Source organism: Lipotes vexillifer, unplaced genomic scaffold (assembly GCF_000442215.2).
Source record: "Lipotes vexillifer unplaced genomic scaffold, Lipotes_vexillifer_v1.1 scaffold980, whole genome shotgun sequence".
Lineage (NCBI taxonomy): Eukaryota > Metazoa > Chordata > Mammalia > Artiodactyla > Lipotidae > Lipotes > Lipotes vexillifer.
This window is the reverse complement of record NW_006776752.1, coordinates 581,926-599,621: the sequence shown is the minus strand read 5'-3', so window position 1 is coordinate 599,621 and position 17,696 is coordinate 581,926. Positions and strand designations below refer to the sequence as shown.

The following is a 17,696-nucleotide window of genomic DNA, read 5'->3' as shown; positions in this document are numbered from 1 at the left end:
TCCTGCTGAGATCCTGATCATTACACATATATAGCACATGAGCTGTTGTTTTGTTGTTGTTGTTGTTTTTTACCTTGGACCCTTGGATGTGGAAGGCACTCAGTGTTGCCGGAATTAATTTGAAATCGTAAGCTTTTCTGCTTCACCCTCAAGCTGCCAGAAAATCCAATTATCCTGATCCCTCATTCCCCAAGTGCCCCAGTCCACTGAAATCCATACTCATTGATGGGCAATTCATTCATTCACAAATGTTTGTCAGGCAGCTATAATGTACCAGGCCCTGAATTAGGTCCTGAAGCTCCAGCTGAGATCAAGCAAACGATGTCTTTCTCTTTTGGAATTTTTAGTCTCTTGGGATTATGTGAGTACTGTTACCAGGGGAACAACCTTTCTGCAGGCCACCATGAAGCCAGCTGACTGGCCAGAGCTCCTGTGGGTAACCCAAGGGTGCCCTCTCGGGACTATGTGAATTTGCGGTTAGCGTTTGCAGCCGACACCGTGAGTTGGCTGACTCGATACCCATTCAGAAATCTTAGCCACCTTCCAGCTCAGTAGCCATGAGGAACAGTTCTGGCTAATAAGACATAAGCGTAAATCATCAGGATGGGGCTCCCAGGGAAGCCCTTTCTTCCCTTGTAAAAAGAAACAGACTCCGCTGGTATAAATGTTTGTTCTCTTTCTGTCTTTTCCCTTTGCCTGCTTAGAACAAAGATGTGATGTTTAGAGGTGCAGTGACCACCTTGGCACCACAAGACAACCAGCCTACACTCTAAGGGTGGTGGAACAGACAGACCAAAAAGAACTTGTTCTTATGATGTCATTCAGCTGCCACATCAATCCAGACTGCTTAACTCTGGATTTGTATAAGACAAGTAACTCCCTATTTGTTTCAGACACAGGTAGGTAGGTGTGTTACATATATTCAAGAGAATTCATATCTGGAGGAAAGCCTCGAGATTGTCTCATCCAACTCTTCTCCTTATGTAGGAGGAAATGAAGGCACAGTGAGGGACAAAACTTGCCCCAAATCACACAGCCCAATGAGAACTCAGGTCCCCCAGCCAGTCCTAGTCCACGCTCACAACCTCCTATAACCTGTGCAAAGATTTGTGAGCTTGTGCGTGTGTTTCCACTGTTTGCATAGTTTACAGGCCCTTTGGAAACAGAGCACATCTCTTTTAGTCCTGCTTGGCCCCCTTAAAAATAAAGCTGACAGGTAGATTCATGAGCAACAATACATGCTTCATATTTTAAGCCACTGAGTTTGGGGGAGGGCGTTGTTACACAGCAAGAGCTAACCAATACATCACATTTATGGACCATTTACTGTAAGCCAAATCGATGCTGAGAGCTTTACATAAATACTTCATTTAATTCTCACACTGGCCCATGAAGTAGATATTGTCATCCTCATTTTGTAGATGAAAAAAACTGAGATTTAGAAAATTTAAATAACTTGCTCTAAAGTTAAACAGTAAGAAGTGAATCCAGGATTTGAACCCAAGCGTTCTGACTCTAGAACCATACTTGGATTTCCTTTCTTTCAGTAGCCTCTGTCTTTCTTTTGCTCCTTCTAAAACAGGTTTGGCTCCAAAATCTTAGGAGGTTGTTTTACTTCTTTTTTTTTTTAAGAGCTTGTCACAGTACCCAGAACCTCTTGGGGGTCAGGATATGAGTGATTTTAGCCAGGGACTGAGTGGACATTCTGAACAAGCCTGACCTTGCCAGCAGCTTTAATTCCTCTCTTGCCCACAAACCCTGTTTGCTCTGCCTGCAAAATCTGCCTGACTCATCACCTCGTTTACTACCAAGCTGGTCCAGCCCATGGGCCCTTTCACCGGCATCACCACAGCAGCCTCTTAACTGGTTTCCTTGACTCTACTTTTTCCCACTAGTCTTCTTTTCATATCAGCTGGATTGATCATTTGAAAATTAAAGTCAGATTGTGGCAATCTAGGCTTTGATATCATTTGTATTTGTCTGTAAGGGCTGCCATAATAAAAAGCCACAGCCTGAGTGGCTTAAACACCAGAAGTTTATTTTCTCATCGTTTTGGAGGCTGGAAATCTAAGATCAAGATGTCAGCAGGTTTGGACAGAAATAGAGACACAGATGTAGAGAACAAACGTATGGACACCAAGGGGGGAAAGTGGCAGGGGTGTGGTGGTGGTCTGATAAATTGGGAGATTGGGATTGACATAGATACTTTAATATGTGTAAAATGGATAACTAATAAGAACCTGCTGTATAAAAATATAAATGAAATAAAATTCAAAAATTCAAAAAAAAATAGAAAAAAGGATGTCAGCAGGTTTGATTTCTTCTTTAGCCTCTCTCCTTGGTTTGTGGTTGGCCACCTTCTCACTGTGTCCTCATGTGGCCTTTTGTCTATACACGTGCATCTCTGGTATCTCTTTGTGTGTCCAAATTTTCTTTTCTTATAAGGACCAGTTGTATTGGATTAGGGCCCACCCTAATGGCCTCATTTCAGCTTAATCATCTCTATCAAGGCACTATCTATGAATACAGTCACATTCTGAGGTACTGGGAGTTAGGGCTTCAACATACTAATTTGTGGGGGACACAATGCAACCCTTTTACGACACCTTTTTATGATTTCCCAACAAACTTCAAATAGAATCCCGAGTCATCTCCGCATCCTCTAAGGTTCCATGTGCTCGGGGCCCTGCCACATCTCCAACTTTATGTCCCTCCACTTCCTGCTTTGCTCCACGTGCTCTGGCTGCACTGACCTCCCAGCTCCTTGTATCCACACAGCCTGAGGGCCTTTTTCACTTTCTATTTCCTTTGTCTAGAACATTATTTCACCCCCAGATCTCTTCAAAGGCTTACTCTGTCTTTGTCCTCTGTTGTTTTGCCCTAATACTACCTTCATAATGGGCTAACTTCTTACTTTGCTTTGTTTTTCTTTGAAACATTTATTACTACCTGCCATTATCCTATGTTTGTTTATTGTTCAATTGTCTGTCTTCCCCACTGGAATATCAACTCCATGAGGCAAAGGCTCCATTTGTTTTGTTCCCAGATATATCTCCAGGGCCTAAATATAGCTGTGCTGCACATAATGTAACACCCAATAAATGTTTGAAAGAAAGAAAATGAAATGAAAGGAATGAATAATAAAGGGTTTTTTTTTTTTTTGGCTGCACATAGCATGCGGGATCTTAGTTCCCCAACCAGAGATCAAACCCCTGTTCCTTGCAGTGGAAGCACAGATTCTTAACCACTGGACCACTGGGGAGGTCCCAAAAAAGAATGAATAAATGAAAGAAATGAAATAGAATGGAGTAAAATGAATTGAATGAATGAAAATTAAAAATGAAAGAAAACCCCATGCAACTAAAAAAAAAATTCTTTTCCACACCACTATGACCTTTGTTCGTAATTCCAGTGTTTAGAATTAAGAGTTAACCACTTATCTTCTGGAAGCTCATTAAGCATCCCAGAACATTCAGCAGTAAACCTCTCCCAAGTTGTCCATCAACTGATCGCAGTGCAAGAATCCAGAAACTTGCAAAATATTCCCCCGTTTTTGTTTGTTTTGTTTTGTTATTTTTGCGGTACGCGGGCCTCTCACTGTTGTGGCCTCTCCCGTTGCGGAGCACAGGCTCCGGACGCGCAGGCTCAGCGGCCACGGCTCACGGGCCCAGCTGCTCTGCGGCATGTGGGATCTTCCCGGACCGGGGCACGAACCCATGTACCCTGCATCGGCAGGTGGACTCTCAACCACTGCGCCACCAGGGAAGCCCCCCCGTTTATCTTTTTTCTCACCTACAACTGACAGCCCCAAGCAAAGATGCACCCCACAACTTTGACAATGAAATAATTGAGAAATTAATACACAAACAGATCCTTTTATTATGGGTAAAGAAATTCAGATCTTTTGAAGATAGAAAAACGGGGGAGGGAATGTATACAAAAATTATGCACTCTTCAAGCCAACAATCCAATGTAGGTTCCCCTGCAATTCTGAGTCGACCCATTGCTCTAGCCCTAGTGGCAGCTTCTGGAATTGTGGGTAAGGAAGAGGAAGTGAGAAGTAAAGAGAAGCAACTTTTTTTCAAAAAATTCAACAACTAGTTTAGGGGACTCAAGATATAGCTGCCTCCCCTTTTGGGAAATCAAACCCCAGTCTCCAGCAAAACATGATCTAGAAGCACGAGTCTGCAAGAGTATTTTGACATCTTTGTTCTGGTCCCATAGGTGCATTTGATGGGGAGCATCTGTTTGAATCCTCACAAGAAGCACGCAGGAAGGATAACCATCCCAAGGAAGCAAAGGCTCAGAAATATGAAGTATTCACAGAGGTAAAAAGGCTCAGGATGTGAACCTAGGTCAGGCTGATTCTAAACGATGTGCTCTTCCCAGTACCTATCAAAGGGGATAAGCCTCAGGAGTTCATCTCATTTCAGCCCGCATCAAATTTCCCAAGTCTCTGGAATTTGAATTTCCCTGACAGCTATAGTCTCATTAATTCAACGGCCTTTATTGATTGCCTCCTAAGTGCCAAGAACTGTGCTCTGCCCAGTGGCTTCCAGAGAATGAGTGAACGATAATAATGATAAAATTTAAGTGGTGAGAAAGCAACTCCTAAGGGTGTCAGAGTGCTTTCTCAAAATGAGTTACTTTCTCACTATTGAATAAATTGTAATTTGAAAAGCTGGTAAAAGTGCCTTCTTTTGGTGAGCCAAGCCAATCAATATGTGCCATTTAAAATTCTCCTTTCTGCTTTTCTCCTGTTCAGGCAGGCTGGAGAAAAAGCAAGCATTTAAGGCTGAGGTTACTGAGATGAGTTTCTTAATGGAGTGTTTTTTGTTTTTGTTTTTGTTTTGGTGGAGGGAGTGATTTGTTTCTGAAGAATAGGCAGTCTAGGGATGGCTAAGTGGACTGCTTTCCTGGAGAGAGAGGAAGACGGGGCTTGCCTGCTGCCTGTCCACTGGTCACGGGGGAAGCGGAGGAGGGGGAATAGCCCCTGCAGGAGACTGCTTGGAGAGGCATCCACTCCTACTGGCTCCAGGGACAGCTGACAGCTGTCGTAAGTATTGATCAACCACAAAAGCAGATTTCTAGAACAGTAGGTACCTGTTACAGGACACACATATTCATGTACAAAACTTGGAAACTTTGGCTGTAAAATCTTAAAAGGGGCTATTTCTGCCTGGTGGGATTATTAGTGACTTTTTTTCCCTTTTTGCTCCTCTGTAATGCTAATTTTTCTTCTCTAGTCTTATATTCCTTATAATCAATAGGTGTCATTTGGCTACTAGATATACTAGAATAGATGTCATCTGGCGACTCCACACCCCCTTTCACTCCCTTCTCACATCTGCTCCACCTCTCTTTCCCCTTAGGACTGCTTTTGCTGCATCCCATAGATTTTTTTTTTTTTGGTATGTGGGCCTCTCACTGCTGTGGCCTCTCCCATTGCGGATCACAGGCTCCGGACGCGCAGGCTCAGTAGTTGTGGCTCACGGGCCTAGTTGCTCCACGGCATGTGGGATCCTCCCAGCCCGGGGCACGAACCCGTGTCCCCTGCATCGGCAGGCGGACTCTCAACCACTGTGCCACCAGGGAAGCCCCCCTCAAAGTGATGATTTTTAAAAAATAAAAATAAAGAATTCTTCCTCCCCCATCTCCTTTCTAACAGGGATGAGAAAATCCTCCCGGTGCCGCCCTCTCTCTTCTCTCCCCTCCCTTCCTCCCTCCTCACAGCCTCGCTGAGAATGCTGGGGGTTCCGGAGTAGGAAAGGAATTTCTCCTACCCTCAGTCATAGCTTGTCCATCAGATCCCTCTAGATGTTTCACTTAGGAAGGGACCACCCATAGGTACAAGCAAGGGTAGATGGCAGGAACAGGGTTGGCACATGATAACAAGGCCATAAATCTATCCCGCACAATTTCCTTTTCCTGAGCTCCAGGAAGAGTGGGGCTGAGTCAAATGGCCAGGATCACACATCCACAGGATGACCTTTGAAGCACAGAGATGTTCGGGGACTTACCAGTTTCTTCATTTGTCAAAAGGAGAGAATAATGTCTCTTCTTTACAGGTGTGTAATGAGGATCAGATGAGATAATGGATACGAAAGTGTTCCAAAAGGTCAAAATCCTACAGAATGAATCACCAGGCCTAGGAAGTCTCTCTTCTTAATTTCTATCCTATCTGTCTTCTCTCAGCTTCCCCCAAGCCTACCCTAGTCTAGGCCATAATCATCCTAGCACTGCTCTTTCAGTCTCCCTGTCTTTACTCTTTCCTCACCTCAGTCCCTCCTATACATTAATGCCCAGTAATCTTTCTAAACCCCACTATTCAGCAAGGTGCATCCCTCAACAAAAATTCTTTTTGACCAAAACAAAACTTCAAATTCTTAGCCTAGTGGTGGTAGGCAGAATTCTTAAAATGAGCCAGTGACACTCATCCTTATATAATCCATTCTCCTTTGAGTGTGGTTGGAACCTGTTAATAGGATGAGTTATCACTCCCAGAGTTATGCTATACGGCAAAAGGGAAATTATCCAGCTGGACCTAATTTAATCATATAAGCCTGTTAAAAGCAGAGAATTTTCTCCAGCTGGTAGCAGAAGAGGAAATCAGAGATTAGAAGCACAGGAAGGATTCAAGAACAGCCAGCAAGGAAGCAGGAACTTCAGTCCCACAACCACAAGGAGCTGAATCCCACCAGCCGAAGGAGCATGGATGCTGATTTTTCCCCAGAGCCTCTGGTTAAGAGCCTAATCTGGCCAACACTGCCATATTGAGTTCTGCCTTGTGACTCTGAAACAGAGACCCCAGATGAGCCTACCAGGACCTCTGACCTACAGAACTATGATATAATAAGCAGTGTTCTTTCAATCTGCTAAATTTTTAGCAGTTTGTTATGCAATGTCTTAGTTCAAGCTGCCTTAATGAACTACCATAGGATAGATGGCTTAAACAACAGAAGGTTATTTCTCACAGTTCTGAAAGCTGGGAATTCCAAGATCAGGGTGTCAACATGATCAGGTTCCAGTGAGGAGCCTCTTCCTGGTTTGCACATGGCTGTCTTCTTGTTCTGTCCTACATGGTGGAGAGAGAGATCATCTCTCTGGCCTCTGTTCTTGTAATGACACTAATCCCATTCGTGAGGGCTCCCACTCTCATGACCTAATTACCTCCCAAAGGCCACACCTCCTAGTACAATTACACTGGGGGTTAGGGCTTCAGCATATGAATTTTGGGGAAGATACACACACTTGGTCCCTAGCATGCAGCAATAGAAAATTAATGCACTTGATATTTCAAGACCTTAAGGGTTCTATTCAGCCTACATGTCCAACCCATCTCTCAAACTTAAGCTCTGGAGTGATTATGGGGTTCAAATCTGAACTATCACTTGCTGGACAATTAATGGCATCTATTCCTCCTCTATATAGTTAGGATATTTATAGAACCTTCCTCATGAGACTGTTGGGAGGATTAAATTAGATGATCTAGCAAAGCACTTAGTACAGTATCCAGCAAAAAGTATCTGCTGGGTAAATTAGTTTTTTCTTTGTGTTGTTATTATATTCTCTGCAGACGTTCCTCTTAAGTCAAATGCACTTATTTATTAACCTAGGAAAATACACTCTTCTTGACTCACATCATGCCCCTTTCCCTTGCTTCTCTACCTCTCAAATACCCATCCTTCCACGCCTTGCTCAAATTCTTCCCTGCTCTATGAAACCTTCCCATATCCTTCCAGCTCATGGTGGTCTATTCTTTGTATTAACTGCTCAAGAACCAGAGAATGGTGTAAATACTTAGACTGTCTCATATCTAATCACTTAAAAGGATGTTTTTTATTATAAAAGAAATGTCTGTTTGTTAGAGATAATTGGGAAAATCCATAACAGTTCAAGGCAGGAAATGAGTCACCTGCTGCCATTATTAATATCTCCTTCCGGACTTCCTGTTTTTGTTGTTTATGGATATATAAACATATAGGAAAACAGTTGCCTTTCAGAGAATAAATCTTTGCATTAGTCCACCCAGGGCATGCATCTGCCTGAGAAGAGACTAGGATGTGTTCACAGAAGGAATTCATAGGGAAAGTACAATGTGACATTGAACCTTACTCATGCAAAATAGGATTTTGCAGAAAACCAGGGTATTGAGAAGTTTTAGCCAAGGTTCCTGCATTAGTTTCCTATGGCTGCCATAACAAATTACCACAAACTTAGTGGTTTAAAACGACACAGATTTGTTCTCTGACAATTCTGGCGGTCAGAAGTCTGAAACGAGTCGAAAATGTTGTTAGGGTTCCTTCTGGAGACTCCAGGGAAGGCAGTTCCTTTCACCTTTCAGCCTCTACAAGCACCCACATTCCTTGGCTCATGGCTGAATCACTCTGATCTCTGATTCCATAATCACATCACCTCCTAACCTTAACCCTCCTGCCTCTCTCTCATAGGGACCCTTGTGGTTCCACTGCGGTCACCTGGATAATCCAGGATAATCTCCCCATCTGAAGATGCTTAACTTAATCATATTTGCAAAGTCCATTTTACTTTGTAAGGTAACATAGTCACAGGCTCCTGGGATTTGGATGTAGCTGTCTTTCAAGGACCACTATTCTGTCTACCAAAGTACCCTAGAAAATAGAGCCTGAGGTAAGGATGATGTGCTGATAGTTTTATTGTAATGTATGAATCTAGGGCAGTAAGAGTGAAGAAAAAGGGAAGTAAAGCAGCAAGAATGCAAAGCAATGCAAGATGATGATGACTGAGCAGACCACTGCCTCAGGATGAGCTGAGAGAAGACACAGCAGCTTGCTCAGCGGGTGAAGTGTTCAGCCCTGTGGGAGTCAGGTTATGCGGAGAAACTGTCTCTTGGAGCAGTCAGTTGAAGAAAGGAATGAGGGGGAATTTATCTGTCAGGTTCCCTCCCATCTCTTATTTCCCATTGATCAAAGGTTGCCCCGTGTGGAGTGAATTCCTACACATTTCCGGGCCACATCATTTGGGCCCCTTTGAGAGTTTTTGGTAAGGCCTGTGCCCTTCGGTGTGGTGTTATGTCTGAGTCTGGAAGTGGTGGGAGGAACCAGATACGCCATGAGCATTTGGTCAGCCTCAGGAGGCCTACAGGGAAGTGACGGCCAAGAGAGAGCCATCAGCTGAGGGGCCAGGTTGCAGGTGGAGCCGAAAGAATCCGAGAAAGCAGGTGAAGTCAGGGGAATCTGAGGAGGCCCCTGAGATGTATCCAACACATCGCACCTCTTGAGTCCCTCAGATCCCTCAGATCCTCCCTTTACATCCTCTTCCAGATGATAATATGAGGCATGCAGTTTATTTTTTGAGAACAAAATGCCCTCACTTCTCCAATCTAGTCAGTCACAGAGTCCCTTCGTGGTTATAGCCAGTCTAAATTTCCAGTAAAACTGAAGGCAAGAAGATTAATAGAGCAAAGCTACATTCCCCACTGTGCTGGTCCCAAGGCCATGACCAATATTCATCATTCCGTCCTCTAGCACCCATTCTAGGCCTCTCTCCCCCTTGGCCTACACTTCTTCTGGTCTACGTTACTAGAGCTTGGTGTGCCCTATCTGGTTAAATGGAAGATGATTTGACACCAAAATTTTATTCTCTCCAGAGTGACTTCCCAGGGGTTGGAGCTCCATTCTGCAAAATTGGCTCTGTGTTATGTCAAAAGATAAATTAGGCTATGCCTCCCATGTCCACTGCGTAGATTAGGCTGCGGTAGGTACAGGGCCTCAGGATCAGGCACTGCTGCCTTTTGCAGCTCAATCATTGGCAACGATGTCAATCATGGTTCCGTGCTGGCTTAGTGTCACAGGACCAAAACAACTCTGCAAACAGGAATGATCAGTAGTTATGCCATTTGGTAGAGAGGAGTTCATTAAGGGCTACTGGGAGGAGCCATAGGTGTTTTGGAAGGAACTCAAGAATGGAAAGCTGCAAGGGAAGCAGTTCTTATAAAATTATTTTAGCAATAGCTACCATTTATTGAGCATCTGTGTGCCAGGAGCTATATGAGGCCCCCTTTTTAAAATAGTTGATAGGAAGAACAATGTTGAGATAACCACAGGATCTGAGATTAAAAACTGCCTACACTTCAGTCACCTAATTCAATCAATATTTTTATTTTTTCCACGTGCATATACAGTTCTTTCATATTCCTTATAACATTCTAGATATAACTTAGAATATTAATTTCCACCTTTTCACTTTGATTTTTACCTTAAATAATATTTGCATTTTGTGAAAGTCACAAATTTATCTCCCTCTCTTCCAACTTGCTCTTCCCCCACATTGTAACCAATGTTAACAGCCTGGGAATATCTCTCTCTGTGTTCATTTAAAATAATAATGGTGATAATAACAGCAAACCGTTACTCAAGGCTTATTACAAGGTAGGCATTGTGTTTTTTTTTTTACCACATTACCTGCTATAGCTTATTTAATCCTCACAACAACTTTAAAAGAAGTACCAGTGTTATCCTCAGTTTTTACACATGAAAAAACAGTTCCGACATATACAAAATATTCAAAAATAGAAACAAATACCTAGACACAAGCAAAGGAAGTTTTTTGGTCCTTTAAAATAAATAGGAAATGTGGAACACACAGTACACATTTCATTGCAGTAGCTTTTCCAGTAGAGAATATCATTGCCATCTCTCTAAGTCAACAGGTCCAGATCTAACAGATATTTTAGGAGCAAACAATGCCCCATTGTTTGAAGGTACCATCATTCATTGGCCCTATTGATGGGCATTTATGGTGCTTCCACTATTTTTGGCCACCACAAATGATGTAGCAATAAATATCCTAGAATATAAATCTCTAGGTGCTAGCACTTTTATTTCTATAGGATAGGGTCTATGGGCATTAGTGCTAAATCTGGAATCCTCCATATGAAATGATAAGCACAGCTGTGAGCTGTGCCAAAGCATCAGACTCTTGAAATGTGTGAGCTCTCCAGAGGTCAGGACGAGAAGATATACCATTTACACGGCCAAGGGGCTGGTAGCCAAAGAAGATACACAGCCAAGGCAGCCCTGAGCTGGCCTCCTCCAGGGCCCTGCTCTTAGGTGGAGGCCAGCTCAGGGCCCAGCCTCTGTACATATCCCAGTCAATTCACAATTTCTTTGGACATCTCTTGGGCATAGAGAGCTGTAGCAATCACACTGCCCTGAGTACCGACGTATCCACCTTCTAGTCTCAGAGTGTTCATTCCAAAGATAGAAGGGAGAAAAAAAAAATGAAACTACTTATTTCCTCTTTCTGCTTCCCTAGGAACTCTTGTTGTCCCTGGGGAGGCTCACATTAGTCTCTGCATCAGATCCTACATTTTTGTAGCTGTATCACTGGATAAAGATAACATCAGATGGGGAAAAAATGAAAGAAAACATAAAAGGTAAATGAGAGAGGTGACAGATAGTGGTTGGAGTGAAAGAATAGATGTTCTTGACCTGCCTAGTAGAAGAGAAAAACACTTAAATAAGTGTTTTTCTCAAATGTCTATTGTAAATAAATGTTTACAATAGTCTAATATGTAGAAAAACATGCATGTGTTCAAGTAGGAAAGCATCTTCAAGTAACAAGACAAGTTTAAAAACTGGTTTCAGTAATTTAAAGGGCTTATTTTTCTTGCATAACAAGAAGCCCAAAGGTAAGCAGCTGCTGGGTCAGCAACTCAGCAGTATCAGGTCGTGTCTCTGTGTGGCCGCCGGATCCAAATGGAAGATGCGTTAGTAATGTTGCTAGATGTTCCCAAACTCCCCTGTATAAGGCTCAGACCATTTTGTATTCTCTAAAATACAACATATATCTTAGACAGAAGATAAATATTCCTAACACATAAAGAACTTCTAAAACTTGAGATGAAAAGCAACAACAACTCTATAGAAAAATGGGCAGAGTTTATGAATGGTTTCGCGGAGGGGAAATCCAAGTGACCCCAGTGCAAATATATTGTAAGAGCTCAACTTCCTCTGAATATGAAAAATGCAAGATAGCACTACACTGAGATACCATTTCTCAGCTATTAGATTGGTAAAAATCCATAGTCCAACAACATTCTGTTGATAAAACTTTCAGGAAACAGGCTCTGTCCTAAGTTGCTGGTGGAAGTGCAAAAGGATACAATTCCATGGAGGGAAATTTGGACCATCTAGCAAAATTACAAGTTCACATAACCTTTGACACAGCAATCCCAGTTCCAGGAATCTATCTCAAAAGTAAACTGGTAAAAATATAAAGTGACATAGTATAAGGATATCCATTGCCAGTAATTGTAATAGTAAGGGGATGGAAACAATCCAGATGTCCATCAATAGGGCACTGGTTGAATACATTATGGTGCATCCATACAATGGAGTATTATACAACTATAAAAATCAATAAAAAGGGTCTCTACATACTTACTTGAAATAGTTTCCAGGATATATTGTTAAGACAAGCAAGTTAGAGAACAGGGTTTATAGTATGCTATCTTTCATTTAAGAAAGGAGGGTAATATGAATATAGAAACATATATACTTATCTTATCAAAAGGTAATCATGGAAGAATAAACCAAAAACCAATAAAAATGGGGGACCTATAAGGAGAGAGAAGGAACATGATAGAAGGGCAGGGATGGAACCTAGACAACTGCATGTAACTTGTATAGTTTTACATTTGTACCCATGTAAATGTTTTAAATAAAATTGAAGTTAAAGACGAAGAGGAAATTTATAAAAGTTGGAAAAATGGAAACTCATAATAATAATGGCATATTAGATTGGTGGTTTAGCCACCCAAAGAAGAGTTGTTACAAATGACTCTATAAAACAGTATGTTGACAGTATGTCCTTAAAGGGGTAGATCCTAAGGACTAAAAAGAACCATGAAGAAATCTTAAACTGCATTCAGTGGTATATCAATCAGGATAGACTAGACTATGTTCTATTAAAATAACAAACCCAAGTCCTGGTGCCTTCAACGACAAAAGTTTCTTTTCTCCCATGCTACATGTCCATTGTATGTTGGCTTCAGCTCTGATCTGTATCATCTTCCCTCTGTGACCCAAGCAGGAAGGGAAGAGCATCTGTCCGAAATATTTTGCCAGTCACTGAGGCAGAAGACATCTTTCTGGAGGTGACCATCGCTCTTATTCCACTCCAATTTTATTGGCCAAAGAAAGTCACATAATCTGAGTTCAAAATGTCAGGTATGTATAATCTTCTCTCAGCAAGAAGCACTGCAGAGATTGGCACCAAATAGGGGTGAACAGTAATACAATCTCACACAGAGAGTTAGTAGGATTATATTTTTGTTTTGAAACTATCACATGCATATTGTAGGATCAACAAATTAGTACTTTTGTTAATGTCATTACAAAGATCTTCAGCATAAAAGACAAAAGACACAAGTATAAACCCAAGCAACTGGGAATCGGAAATACCAATATGAACTCATAATTTATCTTTCTAAAAGAGAGGAAAGCATCCTGTCAAATGAAAAGGTTTAGAAGCAATGGCCACCTTGTAGCAATGAATAAGTACTGTGCCTAAATTGTGATCTAAAGGCCATTTTCTTCTAAAAGGAACCAGGGCACACCTGACCCACCCCAGACCTACTCTACCCTGCTTACCCTCATTACTCTGGGCCTCAGTCACTTGCCTAGCTTCCTGGCCAGAGTATCCCTGTCTAGGCGCCCACTGTTCTTCTGATTGTAAATCCATGGTACTATGTAAATATATGTTGCTGCTACTACATCCACAAGAGTGAGGATAGCCTTTAGCAGCACTGACTGATAGAGATAATGATGCAATTCACTGCGTGAATTGGACCCACAGAAGTTATGGCTTCCCCGTGGCCCTTTGGAGGGCCCATTTAGCACCACCGAGGTGCATCAGAATACAACACCATTTAGCACAAACGTCAAACAAAGATATGAGGTGAGAAGTAACCACTAGATAAATTGCTTGCCTTTCTTTCTTCCTGGTGGGTTGTTCAGAAGCACAGCAGTTTCTAATGACGTCCAGTGACATCAACCAACCACCAGCGTTTTGTGTTTTTGCAAAGCTCAAGGCAACTCAGTAATTACTTAGTGATTATTCTCCCTCCTTTCATGTCTCTCTTGCATTCTTCCATATATCTTGCTTTCCTGGGATTGTTTATCCCAATAAATTGTTAGAGAATAAATGTTTGCATCACATTCTATTTTCCACCAAACTCAGGCTAAGGCAGTTGTTACTAGAAGTGGCTCTTAAGAAGCAGACCCTCAGGATGGGATTTTAGTGCGGAATTGTCTGCCTGACTAAATGCAATAAGTCTTCCATCGCTATTGGTTAGTGGAATCTCCGATAAGTAGTGATATTACAATTACTAAAGCTGTCACCTGTGGATAATTTTTATGAGGTGAAATTTTCAATTATCAGGTGGCTTCTGCACTTGATTAATAAAGGGGTGATAACAATTATAATGACTGTGGCATGAGTAACTGTTTTTGAGGGCATTAGAAACTTTGAAATAAGAAACGAACGAGCCCAGGACTGTTCATTGCCACCTTAAGGCACACTGTGAAAGCCAGAGGGCTGGTCTAGTAGCCTTAGAGTTTTCATCTCCTACCCCTGCAGGTCAGATCATGCTGAAAATCAGATCAAGGATCTGATTATAAAGGGTCAGAACTACAAAGACCACTAAATGTGTAACCGTAATAAATATCTATGTCAAAGTAGAGCCCTGATGGAAAAAGAGTGGGGTTCTGAGACATAGGATGGGGACATTGGGTAGACGAGCTTCAGATTCTCTAATCAACATTCCTCAGAACTACCCCGACTGGAAAAAGCAGCCCCATCCATTTTATCAGAGAACAGCCTCCCCTTTCTGTATACCAGAAAAATCACTGGCCTTACCTGAAGTAAATACCTCATGCTGTGAAGCCTGGTCTTCTTAAGCTCTTCATCTATTCGTCTTACTGTTCCCAGGCTATAATCAGGGGCGGATCCCAGCACAGCCTGAGTGGGGAATTATAATCCCACTGCAGGGGAAATTGCCTACACCCTAAATAAGTTTTAGGAACTGGCTGAGTTTTACCAACAGGAATCCAGAAATATATGTGGGAGTGGATCTTTAGGACAGTAGACTAGGAGAAGGGGCTGAATATGGGGCTTATGTATGAGGGCACACACCTGTGTGTGTTTTGACAAGGGTATTTGAAGCCAGTCTAGTTACCTAGAATGGTTCTTTGAAAGATGGACATGACAATGACATACAGTGAATGAAGTCATAATGTCAGAACCGCCTTGGCAGAATACTGAAGAAGCCAAAATATTCAGGGAAATACTAATGGTAGAATGGACTTATGAGTAAGACCTGAGAACCCATCACCGGACTCTGTGCTCCCGGAGGACACAGCCAATGGTTCATTCACTAAGACAACAGATTTCACCAGTGAGAGGGGCACTGGCATCTTTGAAGGCCAGGTTGACGATGAGAGATATTACCATGGAACTAGGCTTCCTAATATCAATAGGAACGGTGGGATTCTGGAATGGCAAAAAAAACATGTGACAGCACCTAACACTAGGGCAAGAGGCCTGAGTATTATAATTGGCAGAGGGACTTCCCTGGTGGCACAGTGGTTAAGAATCTGCTTGCCAATGCAGGGGACACGGGTCCGAGCTCTGGTCCGGGAAGATCCCACATGCCATGGAACAACTAAGCCCATGTGCCACAACTACTGAGTCTGCGCTCTAGAGTGCGCAAGCCACAACTACTGAGCCCACGTGCCACAACTACTGAAGCCCGTGCGCCTAGAGCCCGTGCTCCGCAACAAGAAAATCCACGACAATGAGAAGCCCACGCACCACAACGAAGAGTAGCCCCCACTCACTGCAACTAGAGAAAGCCTGTGTGCAGCAACAAAGACCCAACATAGCCATAAAATAAATTAAATAAATTTATTTATTTAAAAGAAAAATAAGGCCAGAGTGGCACTCAGGGCACCTTGACCTGCATTTGTGGCATTGGCTAGTAGATGCTGGGTGTTCATAGTAGTTAGGCAGATGGACAAGAGTGTTGCTCAATTTTTATAATGAAAAAGTACTGATAGCTGGAGAGAAAAAGGCTAATACCTGTCCTTCATCCAGTTTCAGATCTAAGTCAGCTCACAAACCCTGAGGCCGTAGGTGGAGGGATTGGATCCCCCTAAAGAAGGACCCTCTAATGCCATTTCAAGTATATATAGGAAGCAGTTCCCCAATCTTTCCCCAAAGAGACCTTTTGTCTTTTGCCAGGGTAATAGTACGCTGGGGGGAAAGTCTATGAATCCACCCCTTGTTTATTTCTCTGGTTCCCAGTGATAACTTTGGTTAGAATGCATAAATGGGATGACTATCTTTAAGAGATCCTTCTCATTGGTTCCCTGGCTGATGGGGTAAAAGCCATTTTTATAAGAAGGGCCATGTGGAAGCTATCTTTTGTCCTGGCCAAGATAGTAAATCAGAAGCAATACATCATTTCGAGAGGAATTACAGAAATGAATGCTACTATCGAAGACTTAAAGGATGCAGGGATAGTAGCTCCCATCACATCTCTATTCAATTCACTTTTCTAGCCTTTGCAAACCCCAGACACTTCTTGGAGAATGGTGGTGGAAAATTGCTGTGAACTTAATCAGGTGGCCTCACTTGCAGCACAGCTGCCTTGCCAGTTGTGGTATTTCTGACATTTTATATGTGGCTGTTGATAGGGTGAAATATTTTTTCTTTTATCCCTAATAATAGGAAAATCAAAAGCAGGTCTCCTTTACATGGCAAGGAAAGCAATCGACCTTCTCTACTGTTCCTCTGTTGAGAGATGTATTGCAGCAAAAGAGGTAGGTGCCACCAGAGTCTGGATCGCCTGTTCATGTCAGTTACTTGTGCCCTCTGGATTTGGTCAGGCCGAATCCTGAATGGAGCGTATTTTTCATACAGTGGATTACTGCTGTATCCACCCAACCTTATGACTCACTGGCTCCAATAATACTCAGATCATAGGGAACGTTTGTGGCTACATAGTCACTTGGTGTCCCATGGTCAGATATTCGTCACTGGTAGAGCCCAGAATCAAGGCATGGCCTTGCTGCAGGACTCCAGGAGTCTGTGCTGCATCTCTCTTACTGAAGTTTGTTGAAAACCCCGCAGCATCATTATCTGCCATAGTTACCTCTAGCAGCGTCAGAGCTGCTGGCTCCTATAGCCTAAGTGTCAGGGAAGCTGCCTGGACAAGCTGGAGAGCCCTTTTTGGCTTCGAGCCTCGCTGGAAACTCTCATCCCTCTGAGTCACCCAATAGGACTTGGACTTGGTTCTAGAAGCATGAATATAATGTCAACTCTAGCCAAAAATGGGCTGCTGCCACATTATAGCCCCACTTAGAGGTGGCCCCCAGAAATCATGGTGGAGGAAATCCTCCCAGTGGGCAGAGTTGCCAGCAGTACGTTAGCTTAATGTGTGTGCAAATGTTGACTCTTTGTCAATAGTGAATGGCTCAAAGACTACAGTCCATATACCACCTCCAGTGTCCTAACCTGCCAGGTGTCCCTGATCTGGCCTTTTAGCTGACATTTCACCAGGCCATTCCACCATTTTTTCTCAGGCTGGTAATCCTTGCTGATGAGGGACATGAAAGACTGTGTATCCTTTTTTTTTTTTTTTTTTTTTTTTT

The 17,696-nt window shown here is 42.6% G+C and overlaps 1 protein-coding gene across 1 annotated transcript in view; it reads left to right on the top strand.

Annotated features, from left to right (window-relative positions):
- Positions 1-17,696, top strand: part of TRIM44 (tripartite motif containing 44) — a 159,329-nt gene that overhangs the window by 135,121 nt on the left and 6,512 nt on the right. The window contains exon 6 of the mRNA XM_007450628.1: positions 4,225-4,328. Within this exon, the coding sequence (XP_007450690.1) occupies positions 4,225-4,328 (104 nt within the window). The remainder of the gene's footprint in view (positions 1-4,224; positions 4,329-17,696) is intronic.